The sequence below is a fragment of the Triturus cristatus genome, chromosome 3_2 (genome assembly GCF_964204655.1).
Source record: "Triturus cristatus chromosome 3_2, aTriCri1.1, whole genome shotgun sequence".
Lineage (NCBI taxonomy): Eukaryota > Metazoa > Chordata > Amphibia > Caudata > Salamandridae > Triturus > Triturus cristatus.
The window spans coordinates 1,142,141,792-1,142,158,202 of record NC_140584.1 but is presented as its reverse complement, the minus strand read 5'-3'; the positions used below and the strand labels follow the sequence as shown (position 1 = coordinate 1,142,158,202).

Below are 16,411 nucleotides of genomic sequence, written 5' to 3'. Positions count from 1 at the left end.
ATTGCCAGACCCTCCAACAGAACGAAGGGGTGGAGGTTACTTTTAAAGGAAGTACTTTTCAACAGATATACATTTAGGATGCTGTATGTATGATACACTGTGGATCAGCAAAGCAGCATGGATGTGGATTCTATCTGACAATGTGCAGTTGAATAATCTCCAAATGCATTGATAATGTGGTGTTAACAGACATCGTCTTTGGTTGGATGCATCCCTGATAGCATTCAGTTCTAAGAGTGCCGCTGGTTAATTTTGAAGAGAAATGTTACGGGACATTTGAACTTTATTGGGAGAGGTCAATGGCTGGAGGCAGAATACATCAATTATGCATGTTTTGTAAAAGATGCAGTCAACATATAGAATGACCCGATGTTTCAAATGGCGCAAAAAGATGAGACTCACACTTCTATAGCCTTTAGTCATCTCTGCAGTAGCTGCTGCCAGTGCTGCCTTGGTCTTGGCATTGATCCCCTCGGGGGCCACTACCACCATTTTGCGCTGCTTGGCTGGGAGCTGGGATAGAACGTCTGACTTCAGCCGTCGCAGCATCAGAGACTCTTCCAACAGCACCTTCAGCTCATTCAAGTTGCAGGATCCAGAGTAGTCCCATCCCCAATTTGTCTGTAGAAAATGAAAGAGACTATTATTTGGGGAGTATCAGGATTTACATAGCACTCCAAGGGAAAACTATACTATAGACATTGACAGCCAAGGACTGAGTTGTGAAAAACAGAAACAGGTGTCTTATTCAATATCAGACCATAACAAAAACCTTAAAAATTATGACATATTATGGAATATCTTCACATACACACCTCAAAACTGCCTATGAACTCATTTGAACATATGGCCCAAATTTCACCTATAAATATATATACCTAACCCACGCCTATATTGTAATACCCAAACCTAAAGCCTGGAAACCTATCACCTACTACCTGAAACCTTGACCTAAACCATAAACCAGTCTCTTAAAAACTGTTTTAGTCTTTAATCAAATAAGCATAATGACACCACAAAACCTCTGTGGCAGATGACCAGGACTGGTGCTTAACCCCAGCGAAACTGCCATCTCCTCCAAACTGAGACCGATACAATTGCACTACATCCACACGATAAACCACACCCCCAAGAGACTATGGCGAGCAGGCAAACACCTGAGCCAGACATGCTTTCAGTGTTCCCGCTCTGATGCAGATTTCTATCACATGACTTGGCAGCATACCCAATCCCGCACTACTGGAGAGGAATAAATGCAGCTCTTACTATAGGTATTGGGGTGCCAAATCGAACTGTTCCCCAAACAAGCCTTGTTAGGGGCACTAGATGATATAGGAGATAGCAGGGATGACAGCAGTCTGATAAGCATGCCTACAGTGGTCACAAAATGGTACATTGCCCAGACATGGAAACTGAAGGACCCACCGCAGGTGGCGGAATGGCGAACAGGAATGGACTAGTGAGCCAAGGTGGAGAAACCTTTCTACCAATCATGAACAAATATGAGGCCAATGTTGGGAATACTATGGGCTTCACTGCTGATGACTAGGGGTGCTGTTGTTGGCCAGTGGGATTTGTCCTGTATTTGTGTGTCTTCATGCTCTTTGTTGTATTCACTTGTCAAAACAAAGCTGTTTATCCAAAACAGGAACCTATGCAGCAACCCCTTGTAGGAATGCGAGCCCAGGTTGAAAGGAAGTGAACAAGTAGAGGGATTTGTGCCATTGCAATAGAAAAGCAAACCTCCACTGTCAAGTAGTTTCAACCCGGTCCAATAAAGCAAGCTGCCCCAAATACCATATACAAAGAAGGTAAAAAAAACAGGGCACCCTAAAACCGAATAGAGAGAAAACTATCAGGAACGAAACAGAAACAAAAGTGGTTTCATGACAGATTAGAGAGCTGTTTAACTAAGAAACCTTTGGTGAACATAGGCTGTGTAAAGAAGGACAAAACCCCCGAAAGATGAGAGAACTGTATTAATGCAAATCGTGTGTCAGAAAACGTCTCAAGCTGGTGCAAACCCCTCATCGGTCCAGATGTGGACATACAAACCTAAACCACTCAGAGAAGAGGATTTGAAATTAACATATGTTGTACACTGCCACAACAAATTTGACATCCAGCACACACCTGAAACAAAAGGTAAAAGAGAACAAAAAGCCATCGTGCCAAGACTTATGGAAATTCAGTTCAACACAAAAAGCAGACAACAATCTGTGTAACAGAAGAAGAAAGTATGGTCTTTGACTTATGTTTTTAGCACTGAACAACTATACACCACATGCTAAACCTTCTGAGCCTAAACTAGACCATAATGATGCATGAGGTAAACCACTGAATGCATAAGAACCATGCCTGAACAGACGCCAAAACCTCCACTGAAGTCTATGTCCTAATGCTTAAAAGATGCGGAGACCCAAAAAATCACTAAAGGAAGCATGAGTGCCCCAACTGATGATAGGAGGCTAGGTGATAACTTCACAATGTGGAGCTGTAACCTCTCACAGAATCAATTGTTCGGCAAGGAGAATTTACTTGCCTGTAATCCCAGTTCTCCTAAGGAATTCCCAGCAATGTCATTGTCCCACCTCCACACACAAATATGAGAAAAAGAAGATAGAGAGATAGAAAGGCTTTTCAGTAGAAAAATGTGCTTTAAATAGAAAACCTCTCTCTGTAGCATATTAACAGACTAAATGTGTCCAAATTTACTTTATCATTTGATAAGATAAATGAAGCCAATTAAACGAAATAGTCACAAAGTTATTAAAATGTGGCTAGAAACATCTATCACAAACTATTTTTAACAAGGAAAAGGGCGTTGATAGCAGAGAGGCTGCCATGTGCATAACCAGAAAAAAATGGCAATGTGGCTAGAATAGAAAGGGCTCTCCCGGTCACCTGTCCCATCACGCCGAACAGGTGGGGGGTCTGTTCGTTTTACAGAATCAGAGTTCTCTACGTGTAAAAACAAAAAACGCTCACTTGTCCTGGGAAGTGGGAGGGTTGCTTATGATTCGGATGAGGATTCACCGGGACGAGAACTAAGAAAACAGGTAGGTAATCTTTCTTTCTCCTCCAGAGAATTGTCGCCAGTAGTCATAAGCACCGAAAAGAATAGCAAGCCCATCAGACTAAGAAAGGTGGACATGAGAGCAAAACAGCATCCCTCATCGAGAGAAGAGACTGCTCAAGGAGGCCTCACCTATCCTGCCTACCGTTCTGCCTTGGAGTCAGAGTTAAGACATTAATGTCTCTCAATGCATGGCTGGATTGCCATGTGGCAGCCTTACAAATCTCTGATCTAGGGACCTTCCTAATAGAACAACTGATATAGCTTTTTTTCCTAGTTAAATATGCTTTTGGTCTACCAGGGAGAGATTTATTTAATAACAGGTAACATAATGCAATACAAGACACTATCCATCTTGAGATGGACCGTGCTAGTAGGAATATAGTTTATGAAAAGACTACCAGACTGCCTCACTTTTTTTGTAATGTTAAATAGAATTTTAACACCCTTCATGTCTAACATTTGAAGGGCTCTTATCACTGGGGATGTAGCTTTCGGAAAGAAAGTAGGGAAGGAAATGGTCTGATTGACGTGGAAGTCAGAAATCACCTTAAGCAGAAAGCTTGGGTGATTTCTCATCACCACTCCGTTTTTATGGAACAAAATGTAGGTTCTTGGAAACAGAATCTCACCTTGCAAGCTGTAAACTGCCTTCCAATTCTAGTGTTGTGAGTGCCTAATGTATAGGTTCAAATGGTGGACACATTAACTAGGAAAGGAAAACGTGGCCTTCAACCTTGGATGATAGTCCCTGAAGGCACAGTCTGGGCAGTTGAGAAGAAGGCTATTTGAGGACAGCCCCAATCATGAAAGACGCCTTGCAACACTTTATTGTTTAAAATCCATTCAAGGTTTTCTTGGAGTGCCCAGTTGAGTGAGTCTACTTCCGCATTCTGCATGCCTGGCAGATGAACCGTTGTGATGCGCAAGTCTCTTGCTCCTCGCCAACTCCAGATCTTTTGTGCTTTCAGGAGCAGCAGTCTGGAATAAGCCCTTATTTGCTTGCAAATACCACATTGTCGTGTTGTCTATTTGAATAAGCAGGGACTTGGTCTTGAAAGGCTGAACAAACTTTTTTAGAGCTAGAAGGACAGCTCTCAATTCCAACAGTTTGCTATTATGGGACTTCTCTTTCTTTGACCACGTCCCTTGAACTTGGAAATTATCTATGTGTGCCTCTCATTCTTTAAAGGAAGCGTCTGATTGTGGTCTGGGTTGTGACATCTTGGTGAAAAGGAATTCTCTTTAGCAGATTCTTTGACCAGCACCATCAGGAAAATATTAGGTCGATGTGTAGCACAACATATGCTTGTTCCCCAAGCTGTCGGTAAGCTGACCCTACTGGTTCTCCAGGCACTGCTGTTGTGGTCTTCTGTGAAGCCTGGTATGACGAGCCAGACAGAAGCAAGAGGCCATCAATCCTAGCTACCTGGCATGACATCAGTGTGGTGTTTGTAACAGACTGTGCATATTAGATGGAGCGAAGAAAGTCTCTCCTCCTAAAGATACACTCTTGCAAACTGATTGTCTAAGAGATCACACCCAAATAGTGTAGCTTTTGAAATGGAGTGGCAGTTGACTTCGTAACGTTGCCATGCATAAACAGGTGGCAAAGGAATATTGAAACGTATTGGAAATGGTTCCAGACTTCCTCTGAAGTTGCAGCCTTCATTAACCAGTGCTCTAGTTAAAGAGGACGGTGCCTCTCTCTCTGATGTTGTCTCTCTTGAATCTTCAAGTCGGGGTGTCCTAATAGAGGGATGTGGGAGCTGTGGTAGAAGGCCCACCCAGTCCCTGCCCATCTGTAGGGATATGGTTTTTAATGGCCACGTATGAAAGATGAAGGTTATTGGTCTTCTTTTTCATTTTGGGGCAGATAACTGCCTGCCTCGTGATGTGGAGTCACTTCCCATATAAGTAAGGACTGGGATGAGGTAAAGAGTAAGGTGCAACATGGAGATATGAGGTCACGACAGATGCTGGATCCAATGTTCAGCAACATCTATTCATCCAAGAACATCTGGTGTTCTAAAAACACATTATTTTGATGGAGGAGGTGGTGCACTTTAAAATTTGTGTTCTGCATTTTTTTTTAATAAATCTGCCAATTTTGGCTTGCTAATACAAATTTGCTACCTTGTTTTCTTGAGGGACACTTCCAAATCTCCTGTCTTTAGATACCTACCTCTAAGGGAAATATGCAAAGAATAGAGCCTTAGAGAGACAGTGAGCACCGAGATCTGAAGTTTCAAGATAACTATGTCAGAGAGATTTCCTGATATGGGACCAAAATGTAACGATTTAACAAAAAGAAAAAAGATTAACTAAATGTGTGAAAGCCATTAAAGTTAGTGCGGCGACCAGCAAAGACCGAGACGAAGGTCCAATAAGAGGGCTCTCACATAATAAACGAGACTTCAGTTGTCAGAATGGTCAAAGGCACATAGGTAGGACCACTGGCGTAACAAAACTCGAGGGGGCCTTCCTGCAAGGTACGTGGAGGGGCCCCCTTCGGGCTCAATCTGGATCTCGCCGGCCAGAGTGCTGTGCTCAGGGGGCCCCCCAGAACTTAGACCTCCCCCGCACCGCATGGGCTGCGGGGGTCTGTGTTACGCCCCTGGTTAGGACTGCAAACATTCAGCACAAGAAAGGTCAAAGTGATTATCACATACAATTTAATGAACTCAATAAATCGGCTGAGTTACCATCACTTCGGAGAAAAACAACGTAATACACCGACAACATTCCTAGTGCAAAATACTTTGGGCCTGATTTAGACTTTGGTGGACGGATACTCTGCCTTAATACAAGTGACATAGGCAGAGCTTAACTTGGAAAAGAATAAGTGCCGGGGCCCAATGTTCTGTTGAGAAGCCCGTGGCCAGCTCGACTGAATGTTGGTACGCCAAACACCAAGTCGGCGTAGTCTTGAGTCCACCTCAGGGCTCTGTAATCCACCACCAGACACGCCTGGCCTCTTTATCTCACACTTGTGGGTTCTTTTTCATCCCAGCTTTCTCTCTTTGTCCCTTTTTCCCACTTTTCACTACTTTCCCCCTTTTGGGCTTTTCTTTCTCTTGAGATTGGCAACCATCTGATGAGGAAAAGTAAGTGCCAGAGGGCCCCACCTGCCCCCATTGGTACAATTTAAGCATTAGAGATTGGCCAGAATGCACTTGCAATAAGGGGCACTAAGTTTAACATCTCTAGGTGCCCAGCCTCCTACACAAAGGATGAAAAGCTTCATCAAGAAGCAGGATTTTAAATGACCACTAATATCATATATGGGTCTCTGCAGGAATGCCAATCCACTGAGAAAGCATTCAACTCCTAAATGGGGAAATGTATAGCCGATGAGTGACACTCCCAAGGACAGGTACTTTAACTGACCACAGAAACACTAGAATCCGAACCATTAGAAATTGATGGAAAAGACATCATTTATAGGAATGTGACCGGTTTCTTATTGGATACTCCTGTTACAGTCGCGCTCTGATATCACGGTGGCGCGACAGCCCACCTGCTTAGCTTCACAGTAGCGGAGTCCGAAGTCGTGGAAGCGAGGGAAGAAGGCGGGCCGGACACCAACGATCTGCGTGTACAGCTCCGATGGGCGCGACATGGCGGGGGTCCCGGAGAGCAAGATCACACGCTTGGCAGTCTGAAAACACAGAAAGCGCAATTTCATTAAAAACAATGTTTAGTTCTATGCAACACTGGTATCACAGACTGTGTACAGGAAAGCTTTAGAAAACAAGCACTGCTCCAAGCGCTCAGCCAGGCTGCCCATGTAACACCACCATCCACCCCCTTACTAACAGCCCCTCACCTCACTGCTCTACAACATCCTGCTGTGCAATGACCAGCCGGGGGTGTGCGCAAGGGGCGCGCCCCGTGCCGCACAGGTTTACTCTTGGAAGGGTGGTTAATGGGAAAACAAGCACTGACACATGCAATAAGTATGGTTTATAAAGTGAGTCCTTCTTCACCGATTATGTAGATGAGCGAGGGCATGAACGAGAGAATCATTCAATGAGAATGAATAGATAACTCAGTAAGCAGATGTGAATGACTTGAATGCATGGATCTGGGGAGAGGTTGGGGCAGTGAGAAGAGCAGTGTGTGAGAAGAGGCCCTACGAGTGCATGGATGGGGGGGGGGGGGGGGTGGTCGATGCGAGTGCATTGATGGATGCGCGCAAGCGCATGGATAGATGGTTACCTTAATGGGTGAATGTATGAACGGATGACAGGAGCGCGGACAGTCAATGAGAAGCACCGGCAGCAGCCCCTGCTCGAGAGTTTGGAAGGGCCATGAAGAGGAGTGCGATTATCCAGAGTCTCGTGATGTCTGAAGTGCAACTCATGGGAGGGTCTCAAAACTGAGCGGTCTCTCCGACAGTGACTGGCATGCTTCCTCTTCTTTCCCGATCTCCGGTTTCTCCCATTCTCATCACTCCCTCTTTACCCATCACCCTCCTCGTCCATCGATCTTCCCTCCCTCTTGTTCTTCCACTGTCCTCCAGACACTTCACTCTCCTTCTGTGGACCCCCCACCGCTTCCCCTCTGGTCATGACCCTCCCATGTGACCACCATGCCTTCTCGTCGCCCCATCCTGCACCAGTGTCATTCTGTGCCTGCACCCTCTGTATTTCTCTCCCTCTGCTCACCTCTGATGTCCGACTCAGTACATGCTTACTCATCCCCAACTCGCATCACCCAATCAGCTCATCATTAGCCTGCTCCTTCCACCCTACTTCCTCATCCTCCTATTTCATCCTCCTTCATCCGTCTCTCACACCATCTTCTCTACTCACCCCTACAGATAACTATTTAACCCTCTGTCATTGTTCTTTTCATTTCAATCACTCCTTTACTCTGGTTTCATCTACCTATTTCCTTACCATTCTTTTAGCTTATTCTTACTTTTCTTTTTTCACTACTCCTCTTTTCTATCCTCACACTCTCCTCCAATCAACTGCCATCTCTCATCTCTGTACACCATCACCTTTGTCTCTAGAATCTTTGCTTGTGTTTGTTAACCCCTGGATCCATAGTACAGATAGTCCTGAGAGCACTCCTGGCTCGGAGTCGGTCATCAGAGTGATCCGTCCCCCGCATTCGAAGAGCGACCTCCGGTGGCAGATCGTTCTCCCACCTCGCCGCCAGGACCTGGAACACCCTCCCCATCCTCCTACGGCAGACCCAGGACCTGCTAGCCTTCAGAAGACTACTCAAGACCTGGCTTTTTGAGCAGTAGCAGCACCCCCCCTCATACTCCCCACAGTGCCTTGAGACCCCCACGGGTGAGTAGTGCGCTTTACAAATGTTCTGATTGATGCTGCTGAAGAGCCATCAAGACTCAATATGCCTGGCACTTGCCCATGAGTGTCGGAAGTGACTCTGCCCAAGCAGGGATTGAAGTGTGTAAAGCCTCATCGAGCCTACCATGGACACTTATATTTGGCGAGTCTTTAAGGCTGAGTGACTGATCGCACAATAGTGCCTAAAAGAGAGGGGAGAGCGCTGCACTTGTGCCTGCAGGACTAGACTGCTAACCAAAAGCAGCCATGGAAAATGTTGTCATATTGGTCATACTGCACTTAGGAAAAGAGCGCAGCGAGTGAGCCCGCCCACTGCAAAGGGAGCTAGAGGGCTAGGGTGCTCCTCCTCCAGTTTAGACAAAAAGGGTATATTCTGCAGCACATTTCCAATATACATTCAAGTGCATTAACTTTTAAAGCATGGCAACTTTTCAGTACACCATGGACTGAAGCAGGCAAGGTATAAGCACAATGCAGCACCAGAAACACGTTTACAGTTTCTGATACTAATGAAAGGAACGTGCTCCCATTCAATGAGGCAGGGCAAAGCAAGCGGGCTTGCAGTCGATTAACCCACCTAATTAAGCATTAGTCCAGTAGAGGTTAATGACCAGTCCAGCCCTGAGAAAAGAGACACTACAAGTCCCATAATGAAAAGGCCTGGATTGGCTTAATGGGTTAGTTATACACACTGTTGGATTTGAAGTTTTAGTTTTAACAAGTTATTGTCAGGAATGCCAGAACTCGAGTATTATGCGAACTCTGCCAAATGAATGCTTCCTGAAGGTCAGAGAATTTATAGAGGATTTTAGTTACATTAAAAGTTGAAAAAGATTTTGTAAAGTAATTATTTGGTCATCCCCATAACTTAAAAATACATATATGTGTGTTTTTTTTTTTTAAACAAAAAAGGCCACAAATCTCTCTGTACGCCCACTGGCAGAAGCAGTGCAGGCCCATGAGTCTGCCCCAGTGTCCTACGCAGATGACACACAGCTCGTCATATCGCTCTCTTCAGAAACCTATGGCACCTCTAGTCAGTTAAACACATGCCTCAAACAAGTAACAAACTGCATGTCTGACAGCTGTCTGAAACTGAACGGGGATAAAACAGAGGTCCTGGTCGTGGGAAACGATCCATCCCACTGGATGGAACTTAACTGGCCGGACTGTCTTGGAACACTTCCCACGCCCGCGCCTCCAGTTAAGAGCCTAGGGTTCTGGATAGGTGACAGGGTATCCATGGAAGTCCAGGCCAAGAAGTTGACCGCTTGTTTTTTTGGACTTTCTCGCACCTTAAGAAAACCACTAAGTTGGCTTCCAGCCCCTCTCCGTAGAATGGTAGTACAGGAACTAATCAACTCAAGCCTGGATTATGGTAACACCCTCTACCTAGGGAGCCCCAAATATGTGACAAACCGACTGCAGGTAATTCAGAACGCGCAGCACGCACTCTTTATAAAACCCCCAAGGGCACGTCAGCAGCACTGCATTGGCAGCACTGCACTGCCTGCTAATGCAGAAGTGAAAACAGTTCAGATCCCTCTGCTTGGTGCACTGTGGCGTGATCAAAAAAGGCCCCCAACCTATCCATGGCTTGCAGCCCCCTACATGCCAAAAAGAACTCTACGATCCGAGAGCCACAACCTACTTCTAGTACTTCTGGCCCCAAGGGTCAAGAGAGTAGAAGCGGTGGAAGCTCTTTCACAAACCTAGCGTCCAAACTGTGGAACACTCTCCCTGAGCACGTGAGACTGGACAGATCAGAAGTCAGCTTCAGCAAACAGCTTCAAACGTATCTATTCTAGCACTGGGAAGGCACTCAGCAATGAGAGTGGAGGCCATTCACCAGCACTGGCAGGTCCGGTGGGAAGCCATGCTAGCTCAATTAGAAGAATAGAAGAGAACAGAAAGGGCATAAAGGATGTCTATGTGTCATGTTTTCCCTAGAGCTGGCTGAGCGGCCATTGCTTTGAGAAATAACTCTTTATAGTGCGGTCTTTTGGTGGTCTACCCCAGTCGGTGTAAGGGGCTCTAATTGCCACCATCCTGAAGCCAAACAGACAACCTGATAACTGTGGTTCTGATGGACGGCTCTCTATGATCACCGGGGACACCAAGATATTGGCCAAGTTGATGATCGGCCGGCTTCTCCTATTGCTCCCCACTATAGTTTGTCCTGATCAATCAGGGTTTGTGCTGGGGCACTGTAGTGCGCACTCTGTTTGCGCTGCTGCACTCGGTGAACCTGTGGTCACGCGCTTTGGCCGTCCTCTTAGATGCAAGGTAGGCTTAAGATTCATTGGAGTGGAGATCTCCATTTCTTCTGTTGGAGCGTTTGGGCTTCAGTCAATAGTACATTTAGTGATTAGACAGCTATACACACAGCCCACGGCCAGAGTGCACATGAACAGGGTTGTGTCCCCGCCCTTTCCACCTGTTCGGCGTACCCGGCAGGGCTGCCCACTCTCACCTTTGTTATTTGCTACAGCTGGCCACCTGATGCAACATCATGCAGCAAGGGGCTCGAACACCACCCCCAGAAGAGCTACGTATGCCGGTGAGGTGACCTTATATATCAGGGGCCCGGAACTGAACCTACCACGGATCCTGCGTGAATTCATTGCATTTGGTCGTCTGACAGGCATTTCCATTAACTGCTCTAAATCGCTCAATTTCCCCTCTGACTCGTCATGAGGGAATTTGAATCTGAGGTCAACCTGGAATGGGTGGCTGCGCTGTCCGATATGTGGAGACCGGTAGAGACATAGCAGTTATGTGGCGAAGGAACGATGGCTGCTGACTGTGTTCACTGGCTGAAGCTCCGAATTCCGTTATGGGCTAAGCTGCCCCTTTCTAAAGGTAACCGGATTGCCATTGCTAAAATGGTGGTATTGCCCAATTTCCCTGATGGGTAGAGTCTGCTCTCTCATGATCCAGCCGGGTTGAGCCAGTAGACCGCCTAGGGTAGCATGGGAGGTGCTCGCTCTTCCGTTTGTGCAGGGTGGAGTGTGCACTCCTGATTTCACTCCATCTTTTTACTGGTGCCGGCCCGTGGCTTATCAGCCACATGCTGCAATAGAACTTGATAGCGCCTTTCTTTTCCCGCTGGTAACGGGAGAGGTAGTCACGGTGGGGACCCTTGGGGTGTACGTGTGGGCCTGGGGTGGACTGCACAGAAGGGCACGTCTTGACCCTTAATATGCTAACGAGCTACTCCTTGCCCCTAACCCCCTGCTCCTAATGTCTTCTGACAGGAGGGGCAACAGCAGTTATCGCGCACGAATCTCGTGCCCGGATGGGTATTCCTGGCATGGCAAAATATTGTGGAAGGCTGCCAACCTGCTGGCCGCTTGATGCCACGCTTTATCCTCGTTTGCAAGCCGCTTGTAAGTCCATACATCACACCACCCTCCACACGCCCCAACAGAGACTTGCTCTTGAGATGTGCCTTACCTCAGCCACGCGCAAGAAACTGGTCACTCGCCTATACTCCACTATGCAGGACAAGGCGTCTCTTGTCACTTGCAGGACTAGGCTTGCCTGGCAAACGGAACTTAATACAGAGGCCACGGATGAACCGTGGCACCAATGCTGTGCTCAAATCGGTGCTCCACACCCAACTACCGGTACCCAATACTCATCTACCTACACAGACGCTATTTACACATTGGGGACTGCAGGACAGTGTGTTAATTGGCGATACAAAGCTCAATGTGCTTCACCACTTACCCCCCTTCAACACCAGGGAGATACTCGCGAGGCCGAGCTTGGGAGATCAGCCCTCGATCCGGGGGGAATAGCGAGCCTGCATATTCCTACTCCGTCTCCCTCAAGGCTGGATTTAAACTGATCCAGATTTTCACTCTTAGGAGAGCTTCTCTCCCTCTGACAAGAAGAAGAAGAAGATCTTCCCAGGAGCCTCCGCTTCCTGCCCATGCTGCTCATTTTCACCCGCTGATTTACACCACAAGCTGTGGGGCGGCCCACTACTTTCTGCTTTTTTTGAAAAAAAAAAGTCCTCAGAGCATTGGCAATTTGTACGGGCAGCCTCTGCGGGCATCTTGGGAGGCATACTCCCCAGGAACATTCAAAAGAGCCCAGCATCGCAGAGCTGCTGTCTGTCTTTCAGACTGAGATCTCCTCCAGGCTAAGAGGGCAATTACTACATGATGGAAAACGAATATCCCTCCCTTATTGGAATCCTGGCATTCAACTGTGCTGCGCTGGGCCCAAGAGGGAAGGCAATTCCTGCACAAAGAAGAAACAAAAGGTCTCCATACGCCTGGGACGATTTCAAGACAACTCTCGGAGAAGAATCCAGAGACGATGCAATGCTCCCTTGAAGAAAACAACCAGAAAAGCTGCTCCCATGTGGGCGGAGTTTTCGTTCTCTGGAATTTTACTGCATTTATTCACAACACCACACTGCTCTTTCCCCCCACAACCAATACGCCCTTGGAGAAGCCTCTCCTATAGAGAGTTTACTGAATTCTCCCCATCTCTCACCCATTAATGTGTTTCTAATACAGGCCCCTGACCCTACTAACCTCCACCCCATGAATATGTCAGCATGTTACCTAACCACACAATGACTGTTGGAAGTCTTCCTGTTCTGCTCTGCCATTCACAGTGCCAGCATCACCAGCTGCAGCCCACTCTCTCTGCTGAGAGACAACTAGTTCATTTTCCTATTTCTCTTTTACCATATGCTTTAGGCCTGGTTTAGTAGTTGGGTGTATTTCTGCTGTATCTGATTTCTGTTCTTGTCCTTCTGTAAAGGTAAATTATATTGAAATCTATGCAAAACCGTATAAAAGCATGTTTAAAGAAATCCACAAAAGACACACAACATTCTACCAACTGGTTCCCGCATGAAATGTGGTCGTATGCACCTTGAGCAGGGGCAAGGCAGCTCTACACCGTGCCGTCTTCACATTCTTCAGGAAATGCGACTCGTCCTAAAATGAAACAAGGACATAGTGAAGGTAAGAAGCCATGTGCAGAAGGCAACACCCCCAGATGAACTGCATTTGTAAGTCACGCATAATCAAATAAGAACACTTTACATTTGTAATCAAATGGTTAGGATTCCTTACTATTATCTGTTCCAGCTTTTATAATCCCTCTTATATCTTTAATCTAAATAACAAAACATGGGGTGTAATGGCAGCATAACATTCTGTTGGTGTATAGGAATGCATTTAGAGTGGATATTGGAATACTGAGGGGCAAGGACAGTGGTATGTGTGATAGGAGGAAGGAGGAGGTGGGATAAACTCCAGTGCCCTTTGATAAGGAGGGAAAGGGGTATTTGGTATTTATTGGGCGCAACACAACAGAACTCTAGTTTCAATGTGCAACAACGGTGAGAGCAAGAGGGCTAGGAGGAGAGAGAGCCCAACACCGGATATGAGAAACCTTTCATGCAGTTGCTTCATGGACAAGGGAGGGGGAGGTGAAAGGAGGTTACAGATCAGTCGGCGGCAAAGCAGCTGTTGAACATAACATGCCTATTCAGCTAAGGCACTGAAGTGAAGAGTGATACGAGGTCGACTGGTATCCGGTGAGATGCTGATCATTATGAGCACTTGCAGCTTGGTTTTGAAGGTCTTGTGCATGAAGGGGAGAGGTCGTTCAATAGTTCAGTTGCCGCTGTGGTAAGTTGCTTCCCACCAAAGTTTCTCCTTCTCCATTTGGTAGGGGCGCTCTTTGCATCTTTTATAGAGCAAATATGTATTTTTCGCTTGTTCGGTGTGAACAGTTCTGTTAGGTTTTTGAGCTAGCAAAGGTGCACAGCTTTACAGAAGACACAGAGGGTGTTTAGTTTGCCTTGTGGTGTGATGTGTAGCCACTTTGGTCTGGTGTGGTAAAAGGATATATGCTCATGGCATTAGGACTGCACTTTACAACTGCTAACCAGTGCTAGAGTGCCTGTGCTCACTCCCTAAAACATGGTAACATTGATTGGCCACTTAATATACTTAAAACTCCCTAGTAACGAGGTATATTATATACCCAGAGCTGGTATATTAAATGCTACTATTGGGCCTGCAGCACATTGTGTCACCCACTCAAGTAGCCCCTTAAACATGTCCAGGCCTGCCACTGCAGTCTGTATGTATGTAGTTTTAAACTGCCAATTCGACTTGGCAAAATAATCAGACTGACAAGCCAAAAGCTGTCTTTTATTACATACTAGTCTCCCCTAAGATAGACACTTGACAGCCTATAGGGCAGGGTGCATTGTAATTAAAAAGTTGAACATGTAATTTAAGTTGTACATGTCTTGGTAATGAAAAACTCACAAATTTGTTTTTCACTACTGTGAGGCCCACCTATCCCATACGATAACATTGGGTTACCTAATTACACTTAGTATGTGATAACTTTTGTTAGAGAGCAGGTAGAAATATCATGTTTGCTGCCCAGGGAATTCAAATTTAAAATCCTCTATAACGGTGAAGTCGGATTTTAAGTCCAAATTCTGAAAATGCCACTTATAGAAAGTTGGCATTTTCTTGTCCTAACCTTTTGGTGCCTGCCGCCTGTTTCATGGGCCACATGACTAGGTGCAGTTGGCAGTTGGCCTTTGTGTATTCCTCTCAGACAGCTGTACAATAGAGGGACTAGATTTTCTCAGGATGGGGGGCACACTGTGCACAGCCCCACTAGCACTTCAAAGACTCTGCCTCAGCTCACCCACAAATAACTTCCCACTAGCCTAATGAATCTGCAGACAGGCATGAAATTCCAGACACTTCTGTGTGTGTGTGTTTGTGTGGGGAAAGGGGGTGGGGACACCGGAAATGCCTTCCCCTTCAAAGGGGCACCCTTCAGTTCACTTCTGGAACAGCGGAATGATTCTAAGAGGACTGCCCTGCCGCCTGTGGCCTGCTGTGTACCTCAGCGGATTACCCTGCCGCCCCAAGCAAACTGCTGTACTGCATGAAGCCTGCCCTATGTCCTCAGAGATCTGCCCTGCTGCTTGAGGCCTGCTTTTTTGCTTGAACTCAGGACTTCCAGAGTGACACTAAAGACTAGTTGGCTGACCTCCAGATCAGACCATCAGGGATAGAAGAGGCTCCAACTATCTTATACCCACACTTGGATGCAGCATGAATGAGTCCTGGCCTCCCAGATGGTGCCCCTCCAGCCCTGGACCCTTGTACTGCCCAGTTTCCCCAAATCCAAAACTTGGAACTGAGAAGATTTTCTGCCAAAAAACCTCTGAAAACTGAGAGGAGACCGAGACCTACCTAGTAGCCGATCTTCCCAAGGTGCAACGCCGGATGGCATTAATTTGCAGCAGCTCCTGTTACATTTTTCTCTGCAGCAGCAAATCCTGTTCAGCTGCTCCCCCAGGAGGAGTATCAAGCCTCTTGGAGTCTTCGTCGGCTACAGCTTCGCCCCATTGGAGATTTTCGCCTTTCAAAAAAGAGACTAATTCCGAACGTACAAATCATCACCTCAACTTTGTACATCAGCTCTCCAACGATGCTGCCTCTTCTTCGGACGCCACGGCGGCTTTGCCCTGTTCAATTTGAGCTTCTTGGATATATTTCTTCCAATTTTTTTTAAAGTCTGAAGGTAAGCGGAGACCGGGCCCAAACCACTTTTTGTATCCGGAATACCCTCCATCGCGGTCAGCCATAACTTTCAACTTTAAGCCGGTATCGCACAACTAGCTGTCTGTGGTCGGCGCTTTGATATTTTAGGCACTATTTTACATTTTAAACTTGAAAAATTCATAACTCCGGCTCTACTGATTTTTTTGTTTTGGTGTCAATTTATCAAAAGGTACTCTATTTTCCCAAATTTGTGTGGGATAGTTCTTGGATTGTTTTCACTTTATTACTGTTGAAGTACTTCATAAATACTATAGACATTTCCTCAAAGTTAAACCGGACTGCTTTTGTGCCAAGCTACCAGAGGATTAAGCACAGGGTAATTTAGTGACTTTTTGTGGTTAATCCTGACAAGGACTGTGGCTGTTGCTTGGGTAGGGTTT

General features: G+C 46.3%; 1 protein-coding gene across 1 annotated transcript in view; it reads right to left on the bottom strand.

Moving 5' to 3' along the window:
• Positions 1-16,411, bottom strand: part of SMARCAL1 (SNF2 related chromatin remodeling annealing helicase 1) — a 355,566-nt gene that overhangs the window by 92,501 nt on the left and 246,654 nt on the right. The window contains exons 9-11 of the mRNA XM_085649962.1: positions 13,296-13,361; positions 6,597-6,737; positions 403-621 (exon numbers count right to left, since the gene is read on the bottom strand). Of these exons, the coding sequence (XP_085506088.1) occupies positions 403-621; positions 6,597-6,737; positions 13,296-13,361 (426 nt within the window). The remainder of the gene's footprint in view (positions 1-402; positions 622-6,596; positions 6,738-13,295; positions 13,362-16,411) is intronic.